This window comes from Canis lupus, chromosome X, assembly GCF_003254725.2.
Source record: "Canis lupus dingo isolate Sandy chromosome X, ASM325472v2, whole genome shotgun sequence".
Taxonomy (NCBI): Eukaryota; Metazoa; Chordata; class Mammalia; order Carnivora; family Canidae; genus Canis; species Canis lupus.
The window spans coordinates 55,369,380-55,382,294 of NC_064281.1; the positions used below are offsets into that span (position 1 = coordinate 55,369,380).

Sequence of the window (12,915 nt, forward strand, 5' to 3'; positions counted from 1 at the left end):
AAGGAGTTCAGCTTAGTGGAAGGGACACACAAGTAAAGAAATCATTACAATACACTATGGTTTGTGCAATACAACACAAGCCTGCACAAAGTGCAGAAAAGGGAGAACTACACCTAAGGGGAACAAGGGAGGCTGAATAGGAGTTTTCAGGAGTTTAAGAGACTTGGGGATGGGATGATGAGAGGGAGGACATCCCAGGAAGTAGAGGGAAAGGTAGAAAAGAGCGTGGCATTTCCTGGGAAATAGTACAAAACTCCAACTGATTGGAACTTAGTGTGCGCCGTGAAAGATGAAGCAGGAGAGGTGGGAAGTGGCCCTAACCTGAAGACAGGTGTGTACTTTACTAGAGAGTTTGAACTTTATCACATAGGCAATAGGGGAAATCAAAGGATGTTTTAAGCAGGGAAATTCTCTCTCTGGTCACATATAAGTGATATGATCCCAGTTCTGCCTCCTAGTTGTGACTCTGGGCATGTCACTGAATCTCTGGGCATGTCACTGAATCTCTGAACATTGGTGTCTTCACGTATAAAATGGGGTTGATAGCGATACGTACCTTACAGGTTTGATTTGAGGAGTAAAGGAGCTAATGTTTGTAAAGCAATCAGCACAGCACAGCGCTGGGCACACATAAGTGCTCCATACATTTTAGCTACTGTTACCAGGAGTGTTTCTTAGAAGGGTAACTGTGTTTTGTTTTGTTTAAAAAAAAGAAAGGAAAAAAAATAAAAATAAATTTAAAAAGGTAATTTTGTTGGCAGCATGGTAACATAAACCACAGGGGGGAAAAGACTCATGGCAGGAGGTCCTATTAAGATGATATCGCAATTTAATCCAGTGATAAATAAGGTCTGGAACTGGGATCTGGATGCGAGAAATTAAAGAGATGAAAAGGTGAAAGGAAGTCTAGCTTGGAAGACTGGGTAGATCAGGACAACTGTTAACCAAATTCAGAGATACGGGTAGCCAGAGTAGAGGGGTGTGGGTGCAAGAGCAGATAATGCGTCCAGTTTGGGACCTGTTGAATGAGAAGTGAAACCGCCCAAGAAGGCAACCTGGAGAATATCAATATTTGAGGGGACGCCAGAAAAGCCAGTGGAGAAAACTGGTCAGCGATCACAATGTCACCGTGAATTGCAAATGGGGGCTTGAGGGGGATAGAGGAGACACTATCACCAGCATTTGTTTATGTTACACAAGCCATTCACCCAACTCCCAAACATGCATACAGCCTATTTTCTAGTCCGTTCTTGGCTTATTGCCTCTCGGTTTTCTGCTTCTTGTAGAGACCGCGTTTTTCCCTCCTGCCCTCGGTCCTCCGAAAGAGAGAAAGGTCTAGCACTTCTCAACATGGTCACCTAGGCGACCCGGAGTCACCCAGGAGGAGGCGGGAAAGGGGGAAAAGGAGGAAAATAACTTTAAAGAAAAGAAAAAGTCCGCGACGACCTCTAATGATTAAAGTTCCACCTCCCTATATCCTGCCACGCCGCTCTCCAGCCGCCCTACTCGGGCGCCAGGCCGCCAAGTAGGACGGGAAATGTAGTCCCTCGGGCCTACCAGGGTGGCAGGCTGAAAAACTCGGTTTCCCAACTGGCTCTCCAGGCGCGTGCGCAGATGGCTGCTCTGGCGAGTGGTAAACAGAGACGTCAGGCGGGGGCTGCTGCTCGGAGCAAAACAAAAAGGGAACCCGGGGGTGGGGGGGTTGATAGGGAAATTAGTGCGGGAAACAGAGACGCGGGGGCCACCGGGACGTGGGCCCTAATAAGAGTGGAGGGCAGGGAAGAGGCGGGGGGAGGGGCAGCTAGGGGAGGGGCAAGTGACGCGGGGAGCGGGGCGTGGGGGAGGGCAGTGATCCGGGTGGAGGAAATTTGGGAGGAGTGTCCGGGGGGCAGCAACTTAAAAGGGGGAGGGAACTGCGGCTAAGGAGACGTTCCGTGATGGGAGCGCAATGTATGAGGGGATACCATGCCTCAGGTTTAAAAGAGCAGGAAGCTGAGAGGTTGGAGAAAAAGTGTCTTCGCTAGGCGGAGGTTACAGGTGGTGTCTCAGAGAGAGCTCCGAGGCTGTCCGCTTGCAGTCGAGAAGAGTATCAGAGAACTGTGAAGAAGGGACAGCTTGGGGGCTAGCGTCCTGGGTCTAGGGGGAAGTTCGAGACTTTCTGAGGACTGGCAGGAATGTGCCTCCTGGCCCTCGGTGCTTCCCCCCTGGGGGGAGGCATCGCAAGGGACGGTGGCAGGCTCCTCTGAACGCTGAGCGGCGGCGGTCCAACTCCACGTATGGATCCGAGGAATGAGAATTCAGCCACAGAGGCTGCCGCGATCATAGACCTCGATCCCGACTTCGAACCCCAGAGCCGTCCCCGCTCCTGTACCTGGCCCCTTCCCCGACCAGAGCTCACTACTGAGCCGTCTGAGCCACTCGAGCCGCCCGAGGTGGAGCCAGGTTTGGGGGAGAAGGTACACCCGGAGGGGCGCTCAGAGCCGACCCTGTTGCCCTCCCAGCTCCCAGAGCCGGCAGGGGGCCCCCAGCCCGGGATCCTGGGGGCTGTAACAGGTCCTCGGAAGGGAGGCTCCCGCCGGAATGCCTGGGGAAATCAGTCATATGCAGAACTCATCAGCCAGGCCATTGAAAGCGCCCCAGAGAAGCGGCTGACACTCGCCCAGATCTATGAGTGGATGGTCCGCACTGTGCCCTACTTCAAGGACAAGGGTGACAGCAACAGCTCAGCAGGATGGAAGGTAACTATGACCCCCTTACCTCTGTCCCAATACCTTCTGCCCCCTGGGCCCCCTAGCCTCCTTACTGCCATTCTGGGGGGGCCTTTTCCGCACCCACCCCAGAGATCCACCTTTAATCATCAATTACACAAACATTTACTTAAGACATAGTATATGCCATGCTCAGAGCTTGATGTTGGAGGATTGTAGATGAATAAGACACTGTCCTTGCCTTGGAGAAAATCGAATTCTCTGCTCACTGCTCAACACTCCCAGCACTTTGGCTTGGGCTGCCCCAGACACTTATTCCCACAGAGAAGTCTTTATCCTATGTACAGCAGGAACTGTGTGGATTCCCCACATGAACCTAGCCTTCCCTCCTCCCCCACCTCCCATCCCAACACCTTTTCTCCGATTCCTGTGGGATTACTTGGATTCCCCGCTTGCCTCTCAATACCTCAGCATAGAGGTACTGTTCTAGAATGCCTCTACCCAAGAAAAGAGGGTAAAGTGGCATAGATGAAAAAGGTGATATTCATGGGGTAAGGTAGCTGCTCTTATGGACCAGGAGGGGGAAAAAGGACCAGGAGCTGCTACCTACCTCAGTTTACCCTGTAGTGCTAGGAAACTCTCCTGAGTAAGGGGCTATCTAAGTCTGGGGGGGGAGTTTTCATTTACTGATGAGAAACATTAGTTATGAAAGAAAGATAGGGCTCTGGCTTTATTTTTTTAAGGTTTTATTTATTTGAGAGAGAAAGCAAGAGAGAGCATGAGCTGGGGGAGGAGCTGAGGGAGAGGGAGAAGCAGACTCCCTGCTGAGTGGGGAGCCCGATGTGGGGCTCAAACCCAGCACCCTGGGATCATGACCCAAGGCCAAGCGGAAGGCAGACGCTCAACGTGCTGTGCCACCCAGGCACACCACGGGCTCTGACTCTAGAGCACAAGCTTGGGAGGTCCCTTGGGTTTCCATGAAGAAACTGTGAGGAAAGATTTGCTAGAAATTTATCCTGAGGAATATAGGACTCTACTTATGAAATGGGGAGCTTCAACCCCTGGACACCTTGAACCTCCATAGGTGGTGAGATCAGCATACAAGGAAGTACAGAGGGTTGAAGGAGCAGAGGGTCCCCTCCTAGGTATAGGAGATTGAGGTATCAGATCTGCACTCTCCCTAGGAGTTGGGCAGGACAGAAAAGAGGACAGCTGACTGAGACCCTTGGCACTATTTCTGGGTAGACTGCCATGCCACAGTCTCAGCTCATAAAGAGCTCCCCTCCTTGGACCCAGCCTACACAGCTGTTTTTTTATTTTTCCTTAGGTTCATTTTCCAGGGTAGAAGAAATAATCATGAGCTGTTTGTTATGCTGTGGGAGTATAGTCCCTCCTTATAATTTACACTTATTTGAGGATTTTTAGTTTATGAAGTAGTTTTTTTTTTAATTTTTATTTATTTATGATAGTCTCACAGAGAGAGAGAGAGAGGCAGAGACACAGGCAGAGGGAGAAGCAGGCTCCATGCACTGGGAGCCCGACGTGGGATTTGTTCCCGGGTCTCCAGGATCGAGCCCTGGGCCAAAGGCAGGCGCCAAACCGCTGCGCCACCCAGGGATCCCGAAGTAGTTTTTAAATTTTTTGTTTTATGGCTCTTCACAGCAATCCTGCGACTCCACATTTTACATAGTGGGAAACTAAGTTATCAAAAACTCAGGAAACTCACTTTAAAACAGTAAAGCAAGGACTTGAACTCAGGTCTAAGTATAAGTCATATACGCTTTCTGCTAGTCCATGACACCAAATTTTCTTCATTGGAATGATGACGAAGCCGGATCAGACTGAGCTTGGGGCCTCCTGGCCTCTTCATCCCCCTACTCGCACTCCCACCCCACCCCACCCTTATACCCACCCCACTGCAAGGGGTAAGCCTCAGGGTCTGAACTGGCTCCTCTTGTGAATTACCAAGACTACTCCCACCCCACCAGGGGGTGGCACTCACTTAGAATAAGAAAGCTTTGTTAAGGTTGTTTGGGGGAACAATTAGCAGTCACCCCCCCAATACACACACACACACACACACACACACTTCCAACAGGGAAGAGAATTATAGGCTTCTAGGGAACTGACCTCTCCAGGTATAAGGTTGTACTATGTACTAGTTCTGAGGTCTAAAGAAGAGGGGATAAACAAATGGGCCCCATGGGAATTGAGTGTAGAGAAAGGAATGGACCTTTTCAGTAGACCCAGAGCTAAAAGACGGAAAGGGAGGAAGTAAGTCACAGTACCAAAAGTTACTAAGGCCGGACAGTCACTGTCTAGATGGGCATATGTCCTTCCTTGAAGGAACGAGGAGTTCCAATGCAGCCAGGGTTAGTAGCCGTTACTGAAGGGTCCGAGGGAGACAAGGAGTTCTTTGGCTAAAGAGCTCTGGAACAAGAAGCTACTTAAGCATCTTTCCCCAGGCAGAGGGTCTCCTTATCTGGAGCACCAGTCAGAGCCTCAGCCTCCTAGTAGCTCCAAGCCCTTCTGGGCTCCTCCCAAGATTCTAAACACTAAAGAGCTCCTGGGAAGTCAAATGCCCCTAAGGTTGGAGATCTTAGGCATAAATTCCGGAGGAGAAGTAGGGGAAAGGAGGTAGGACAGAGAAGGAGGTGGGGGGGGGGGGGACACAAAAGGATGATGTAACTATCCTGAGGCAAACCAGTAAAAAGAAGCTGCTCTGGGGGCTCAAGAAGCTGCCAATCTCAGCTCCCTGGGCCCCTGGGCTGGGGGGGAATTTATCTCTAACAGAATATCAGCTGTGAGGGAGAAAGGGAGAATAGAGGGAGGAAAAGAGGGAAGCACAACACAGAGCTTCCAATGCCCAAAGTACTCCACAGCTGATAGAACCTCAGGGGGAGGCTCACTGTTGTCACAAGGGGGCCACCCACCAATAAAACAAGAGGTAATTGATCAAGTACTGGGAGTGTGGCACTCTGAGGGGGCACCATTGGGGGCTGCCTGACTGGACAACACGGTCTGCCACCATGGGCACTTATACTTGATGAGACTAATTGCATGAAATTGTAAAGAATACAATAGAAGTTGGGGGACACCTGGGTGGCTCAGAGGTTGAGCATGAGCATCTGCCTTGGCTCAGGGCATGACCCCCCAGGATCGAGTCCTACATCAGGCTCCTTGCAGGGAGCCTGCTTCTCCCTCTCCCTCTGTCTCTGCCTCTCTCTTTCTGTGTCTCTCATGAATAAATAAATGAAATCTTTTTTTAAAAAAAAAGAATACAATAAAGGTTGGGTAAGATCATGTGGAACAGGTAAAAAAAAAAATACCATACAATAAATTTAGCTGCAGAAGTCAAGCAACTGCTCAATAGAAGAACTTAAGAGGGGACTTAACGCTTGGTCTTGAGGAATTAGCAGAATTTACAGAAGGGAGATCCTTCTTAGTACACGGAGGAAAGGATAAGGGAATGTGCCTCTGAGGCCCAGCGAGGAGCCTGGCCTGAACCTAGTTGAGCATTATCTGTCCAAGGACTGGGAGGAATCAGAAAAACGAAGATCTTCAAATCCTCTGGAGAACAGGACCTCCAACGCCCCATGGGGAGCAGGACACCAGCTCTGCTGAGGTTCCAGCCCCTAAGCCTATTCAGAGAACTGGCTCAAGACAGGGTGGATCAGTCTTAGGCTGATGTTACACCACTGTCCTGTAAATTCCACCCAAGCCTACACTCAAGAAACAGATTGGAGCTGTGGAATTCTTTCCTACCTAATCCTAGTTCTTGCTGAATCAGGAGTGTGTCTGGCTCCCCAATGCCCACCAGCGCCAGACAGCACCCCCCTCCAAACATCTGGGAGGAGTACAGTGCTGGGAGTTTTTCCAGAGTGGGGGCCCAGTGCCCTCTGCAGTAGATTGTTACTCAGGCCCTTGTGAGGAGACATCTGGAGCAGAGGCTGAGCATCTTGTCATTGGGAGGGAACAGCATAGGTTCCCCCTCACCCTCCTCCCCAACACCCCGCACCACCTTCCCCCATCCCACCCAGCCCCGCTTGCAAGCTCCAATCCCCACCCCTACCTTGGCCTGTTTCTGGTAGCTCCAGGTCTCTAGAAATGCCCCTGCTGTGTCCCAGCATGTTTTGAGGCTGGACTACTAACCACTGACCTCCCCTGCATGTACCTCATACCCCTTTCCTGCTGCCTCTGACCCCCTCCCCCAGAACTCCATCCGCCACAACCTGTCCCTGCACAGCAAGTTCATCAAGGTTCACAACGAGGCTACTGGCAAGAGCTCTTGGTGGATGCTGAACCCTGAGGGAGGCAAGAGTGGCAAGGCCCCCCGCCGCCGGGCAGCCTCCATGGATAGCAGCAGCAAGCTGCTTCGGGGCCGCAGCAAGGCCCCCAAGAAGAAACCTGCTGTGCTGCCAGCTCCATCTGAAGGCGCCACTCCAGCAAGCCCCGTTGGCCACTTTGCCAAGTGGTCAGGCAGCCCTTGCTCTCGAAACCGCGAAGAAGCAGATGTGTGGACCACCTTCCGTCCACGAAGCAGCTCAAACGCTAGCACCATCAGCACTCGGCACTCCCCCAGGAGGCCAGAGTCTGAGGCGCTGGCAGAGGAGGAGGTGCCAGCCTCAGTCAGCAGCTATGCGGGGGGCGTCCCTCCTACCTTAAATGAAGATCTCGAGCTGTTAGATGGGCTCAATCTCACATCTTCCCATTCCCTGCTCTCCAGGAGTAGTCTCTCTGGCTTCTCTTTGCAGCATCCTGGGGTCGCAGGTCCCTTACACACCTACAGCACTTCTCTCTTTGGCACAGCAGAGGGGCCCCTATCAGCAGGAGAAGGGTGCTTCGCAAGCTCCCAGTCTCTGGAGGCCCTGCTCACCTCTGACACACCACCACCCCCTGCTGATGTCCTCATGACCCAGGTAGATCCCATTCTGTCCCAGGCTCCAACACTTCTGTTGCTAGGGGGAATACCTTCCCCCAGTAAGCTGGCTGCAGGAGTTGGCCTCTGCCCCAAGCGCCTAGAGGCCCCGGGCCCCAGCAGTCTGGTTCCCACCCTCTCTATGATAGCACCACCTCCAGTCCTGGCAGGTGCTCCCGTCCCCAAGACCCTGGGGACTCCTGTGCTCACACCTGCTACTGAAGCCGCAAGCCAAGACAGAATGCCTCAGGATCTGGATCTTGACATGTATATGGAGAACCTGGAGTGTGATGTGGATAACATCATCAGTGACCTCATGGATGGGGGCGAGGGACTGGACTTCAACTTCGAGCCAGGTACATGTGGCACTTCTTCGCATCTAATAACCTACAGCCACTCCTGGGTGCCTGGCTAGTCCCATGATCTGAGCCAGAGGACACTTTAGAACAGGGGGTGGCTGGAGCTCCTGGGGAATTGGAGGGAGGGTGTCATATTAGAGGGGCACAGTTTCCTGACGGGACCTCCAGGCCCTCAGCGACACCCACCCCTAGCAGCACAGGAGAGATGATAGGGGGGAAGGGCTCTCTCTCTCTCTTTTTTTTTTTTTTTTTGGCGGGGGGAGGGGTATGGACCTTAAGGGCAGAAAGTTATCACATCCCAGATGAGCCTCTTACCTTGTCTTCCATTTCTTCTTCCCACAGATCCCTGAGCCATGGCTGGAAGCTTTGTCCTCTGCTTTAGAGGTGGAACCAGGCGTGCCCATATCCACTCTTTACCCTTGGCCCCTCTCTGGGAACTTGGGACCCCGATTTAGAGCTAGGGTGGGGTCTGCTCACACCGGTGTTGAGGAAATTATAAAGATAAAGCTGCCCCATTTAGGAACTGTGGGGGGAGGGAGGGAGAGGGGTGGGGGAAAGGGAAAGGGTTTATTCTCACTGTGCCAATTAGAGGGTGAGGCCCCCTCTTGGGAGCCAGCCTTGGTTCCCTCCATTCCCACCCCCTAGGTTTTCTAGCAGGGGTGGGCAATGCTGTTGGAAATGTGAAGTCACCAGTGGCCTTACCCCTGCCTTTGGGAGCAGGATCTTTTGTAGTCTTATCTGAGCTGGTCCAGGCTAGCTTGAGCCTGGGATTTTTACGCAGTGGCCCCCTAGGCCAGTGGGGTGGGGTGGGGTAGGGTGGCAAGGACTTGGAAGGGCCAAGGTCTGAGCACTTGAGGGGCTCACCAGGCCAAATCACCCTTGGAAGGCTGCAGATAACAGAAAGGCTTTTTATAAACTTTTAAAGAAATATAAACACAAATATAGAGATTTTTAACAGTGGTAAGGTGCTAGTGATGGGGAGAATGCTTTTTTCCTTTCTTTCTTTCTGAAGGCTTTGTCATAGTGACATGATGCAAACACTACAGACATAACTTGGGGAAGCATGGGAAGTGGGGGAGAGAGAGCTCCAGGCTGCCAGAGAGCTGAGGGCAGGGGAGCAGCAGTGGAGAGCAATACTGAGCAAGGGGAAGAACTCTAATGTGGAGATGTCTAGAACAAGATCTGCATGTGTGGAACTAGCTTAGAGTTTCCCTAAGGAAAAAGCTAAGCCAGGCCCCCTCTTTCACCTTGTGTCTGGGAGTGTGTGGTGCTGGGGTGCTATGGTGGGAGAGTGCATTGAAGGCCTGGAATTAGTTTGTGGCCTGGAAGGGGGTGGGAGGGGGGAGAAAAGGAGGGAAGGATTTAGGGTGGTAAAGTTAGGCACAGAGACCTCCCTGTTCCAGGCCCCTGACAGCTGTTGCTGCCCTTCTTCCCCTTGCCTGACTACAGGGGTTATGTGGAAGTGTGTGTGGTGGCAGGCAGGGGGAGGGGTGGAACAGGGAAGAGGGAGCTGGGGAGCTTGGCTGAGGGTCTGGGAAATGAGCAGGGATGGAGGGGAATGTGGATCAGGTTTACTGGCACCTGCCAGGGTGGCCATCTGGGGCTCCTTCTCTACCCCAGCCCCAAAGCAGCCCCTCCCCCAGTCCCCTTTGCATTGTCCCCTCCCCCGCCCCTGCTGTGGGTTTCCATCATTTCCTGTGTCAGCGCCTGGCCTACCCAGATTGTATCATGTGCTAGATTGGAGTGGGGAAGTGTGTCAAATCAATAAATGAATAAATTCAATAAATGCCTATAACCAGCTCTAGTTTCAGCTGCCTTGCTGTGCCCCGCCCCTCGGATAAGGGGAAGGGAGGGGGAGAGGCAGAGGACTGGCATAAGGGACTACTCAGAGGTGGAGAAGTAAGGGGTGGGGGAATTTCAGCAAGGGGACTTGGTGGATCTTGGGGGGGAGGGAAGATGCCAATCTGTCACCAAACCCCTCTTGGGGGGGTAGTCTGGCTGGAGAAGACCCCACCCCCTACTCTGTCCCCCAAAGGCTCATTGTGCAAGACTTCACTGTTTCACCTCACCCTCACCCATGTGCTCACCCTAGTCCTCTCCTGCCACTCCTACCCTCCCTGAGAGCCTCCACAGTCCCTGGGGCACACTTAAGCGTTGGTGCAGATATTGGAAGAAGGAGTCTTTCTTGAAGAAGGGACCTCATATTGAATTCCAGTAATTTCACACCTCGTTTTACTGCTCTCACTCGGTCACTTTATTTAGTTAGCGATGTTTATCCCTTCTACTGAAAAAGTCTGCTCTGGTCTTAAAGAGCAGACCTCTTCGAGTGGGCCCCTCTTCATCTGATCTTCCTGTTGATTTGGACTGGAAAAAGGAAGGGGTCCATGAGTAGATGAAGAGGCCCCTCCAGGGAAGTTTTCTACAAACTAGGGCCAGCGGCAGGGCCAAAAGAGGCCAGAGGCAGGTCTTGGGCATGGATGTTGAATTTGGGAAGGAAATTTTTCCCAGGGGGCCAGGGTGCAGGAGCCTTGGGTTGACCAGCAGGAAAGGGGGGTACAGGGCCAGACCACATTTGATGAGTCTTACTGGGAGGTTCACAGAGGATTCAATCGGAACGACTTTCTTGGCTTCTTGGCTTCTGAGCAATTTTATACGGCTCCTCTCCAGGAGGTCACATTGTGTGCGCAAAGCATCTGAGAACCAGGGAGAGGTCCCCCATCTCTGAGGACTAGAGACCTTATGTACCCATCCCATTCCTCCCATCATTCCAGCCATCACTTGGAGTAACTGGGCCTAAAGCTAGGCCAAGGAGTGACCCGAAGGTACCTAAGTTTTGTTCTTTTCAGCAGGAATTGAGACACCAAGACTCCAAAAGAAAAGGATGAAGAGGAAGATGGAAATGATGGGGTGGTGACAGAGAGAGACACTGAGACAGTGCCCAAGGAATTGGGGTGGGGAGTAGGGGTGAGTGACACATGCAACTCCAGCTGGTTTGAACTAAACATCCATCCTAAAGTGGACCTTGGCTATATTCCCCTTTCCCTAGGCTCCTGTGATGCTACATGCTGTATATTACACCATTCCCCCTCTATATAGACAACGTACTCTATCACCCAGCTAGGTACAGTCCTCTCCATGTTTCTCCTTCCTCCATCATGCTCCTTACCAATTAGCTCAGGTTCTGGATTCTTCAGGAGGGGCACAAAAGCTTTGTAGGCATTTTCTAGTCGGGTTCCTGTAAACACAGCAGTATGCTATCCCCAGCCCCTATCATCCCATCTCCACCCTTCCAAAGGCCAAGATTTCAGGAAACTAACACTCAACAGTACTGTGAGCTAATGTACCTTATTCCCCACCATCAGGACCAACTCTAGGATCAGGTGAGGGGGGAGGCACATAATACGAGTAAACCCACCCTATTGCCATAGATGCAGTGCTCTTTCTTAGGCTGACTAGAGATGGTCATTTTGGATCTGGTTGAGGGTGCCCTATGTTAAGGACGAGGTTCACAGTCCATTTTGAGGGCCTTGTCCTAATCTTTCAGGAATGCTCCCAAGCCTCTACCTGGTGCTCCACGTTCCACCTTACAAATGTAGTAGGTGCTTCGAGCAGTAAGGAATTTGCTGGCATAGTCTCCAGGGGTCTTCATCAGGAAAAGCAACTTCATTGTCCCCGTCTCATCACACAAATCGATGGTGTCTGGATGGAGGCCACAGAATGATTGGGGCAGCTAAGAAAGGAGGGTGAGAGCAAAACAGGGCAGCGATCTTCTCCTGAATGGGGTGGAGGAAACTGTTGGATTCAAAGAGCTCTCTTCTTGTCAGTCTGAGGGCTTGGGGGCTAGAAATTATCCTACTTACTCCTACTCTTAGCCCTTAGTCCCCTCCCCCAACTCCTCACCTGTTTTAGGCAACCCTACTCTACTGCGGGTGTAATGCAGCAACAGAAGGACAGAGCAATTGGTATTGACCAGAAACTGCTGATTATCTGAGAAGACATGGGATGGGGCATGTCACCCTTCTCTAGTTATACCATCCCTGTGACCACTGCCCTCAAACTTCCCCAGCCCTAAATAGAGGCTCCAGCTCTGTGATGCCCCTCACCTCCATGTTTGATGAAAATGAACATGCTCTCAAGATCTTCTCACTCTTCAGATGGAGGCCTGATGAGTCATTTGGAAGGAGAGTGTTCTAGAGGTCTGGGAAGGGTGTAGCAAGTGGGCCCATGGGGTTGGGGGGTCTGGAGAGGTCGATGGATCACATAAGCTGAAGAGGCCCAAACTGGGCAGAAAGGAGAGAGCTGGTGGCAGTTGTGGATAACCAACATCCCTAGGGGTGGGGCCTGAGGCTGCAGTTGAGGGATTATGAGGTCAGAAGTGGTATATGTGGCAGAAGGTGGAGTAAGGATAAGGAGAGAAGAACCTGGGTAGGGACACTGAAAGATTTGCCAGGAATGGAGATGACATGGTAACTCTAATTCTTTTTTTTTTTTTTTTTTTTTGGTAACTCTAATTCTAAAATGCATTCTGCAGGGTGCTTGGGTGGTTCAGTTGGTTAAGTGTCTGACCCTTGCTTTTGACTCAGGTCAGGATCTCAGGGTCCTGAGCTTGAGCCCCGCATGGGGTTCTGAACTCAGTGTGGGAGTCTGCTTATCCCTCTCCCTCTGTTCCTCTCTGCCCCTCCCCCGGCCCCTCAAATAAATAAATAAATAAATAAATAACATCTTTTAAAAAAATAATAAAATGCATCCTGGTAGGAGTGCAGGACACCTAGAGAAAAGCCAGTTTTCTCGAATGCTACCCTTCTCTAGTTAATTTGTGGTGCTACTGCTTCCACATCATGAGTCTACTTCTCCTTCCTACTGCCAGTGCCATGCCTCCCACTCTTATTGCACCCCAAATTTCCCTTGCTCCCCACCCCAACAACAGACA

General features: G+C 51.6%; 2 protein-coding genes across 4 annotated transcripts; one reads left to right on the top strand and one right to left on the bottom strand.

The window, feature by feature from the left end:
* The first annotated feature begins 1,834 nt into the window (after positions 1–1,834).
* FOXO4 (forkhead box O4) lies at positions 1,835–9,785 on the top strand. Its single transcript, XM_025466132.3, has 3 exons — positions 1,835–2,738; positions 6,923–7,982; positions 8,328–9,785. The coding sequence occupies exons 1-3, from the start codon at positions 2,277–2,279 to the stop codon at positions 8,333–8,335; spliced, it is 1,530 nt and encodes a 509-aa protein (XP_025321917.1). The 5' UTR covers positions 1,835–2,276; the 3' UTR covers positions 8,336–9,785.
* Positions 9,786–10,192: 407 nt separating this feature from the next.
* Positions 10,193–12,314, bottom strand: CXHXorf65 (chromosome X CXorf65 homolog). Of its 3 annotated transcripts, XM_025466136.3 has the most exons (6): positions 12,089–12,314; positions 11,886–11,972; positions 11,550–11,684; positions 11,152–11,220; positions 10,572–10,678; positions 10,193–10,349 (listed from the first exon to the last, which is right to left on the bottom strand). In XM_025466136.3, the coding sequence occupies exons 1-6, from the start codon at positions 12,111–12,113 to the stop codon at positions 10,248–10,250; spliced, it is 525 nt and encodes a 174-aa protein (XP_025321921.1). In that variant the 5' UTR covers positions 12,114–12,314; the 3' UTR covers positions 10,193–10,247. The 3 variants fall into 3 exon arrangements, with proteins under 3 accessions (XP_025321921.1, XP_025321923.1, XP_025321922.1); XM_025466138.3 differs by lacking the exon at positions 11,886–11,972 and having other exon boundaries at positions 10,194–10,349; positions 12,089–12,313; XM_025466137.3 differs by lacking the exon at positions 11,886–11,972 and having other exon boundaries at positions 10,194–10,349; positions 11,550–11,715; positions 12,089–12,313.
* Positions 12,315–12,915: the final 601 nt, after the last annotated feature.

Coding starts and splice junctions, on each gene's coding strand:
- FOXO4 (XM_025466132.3), top strand. CDS start 2,277: ATGGATCCGAGGAATGAGAATTCAGCCACAGAGGCTGCCGCGATCATA. Junction 2,739..6,922: donor ACAGCTCAGCAGGATGGAAG/GTAACTATGACC, acceptor CCCCTCCCCCAG/AACTCCATCCGCCACAACCT.
- CXHXorf65 (XM_025466136.3), bottom strand. CDS start 12,113: ATGTTCATTTTCATCAAACATGGAG. Junction 11,685..11,885: donor AGTAGGGTTGCCTAAAACAG/GTGAGGAGTTGG, acceptor GCCTCCATCCAG/ACACCATCGATTTGTGTGAT. Junction 10,679..11,151: donor TCCAGAACCTGAGCTAATTG/GTAAGGAGCATG, acceptor CCTGGTTCTCAG/ATGCTTTGCGCACACAATGT.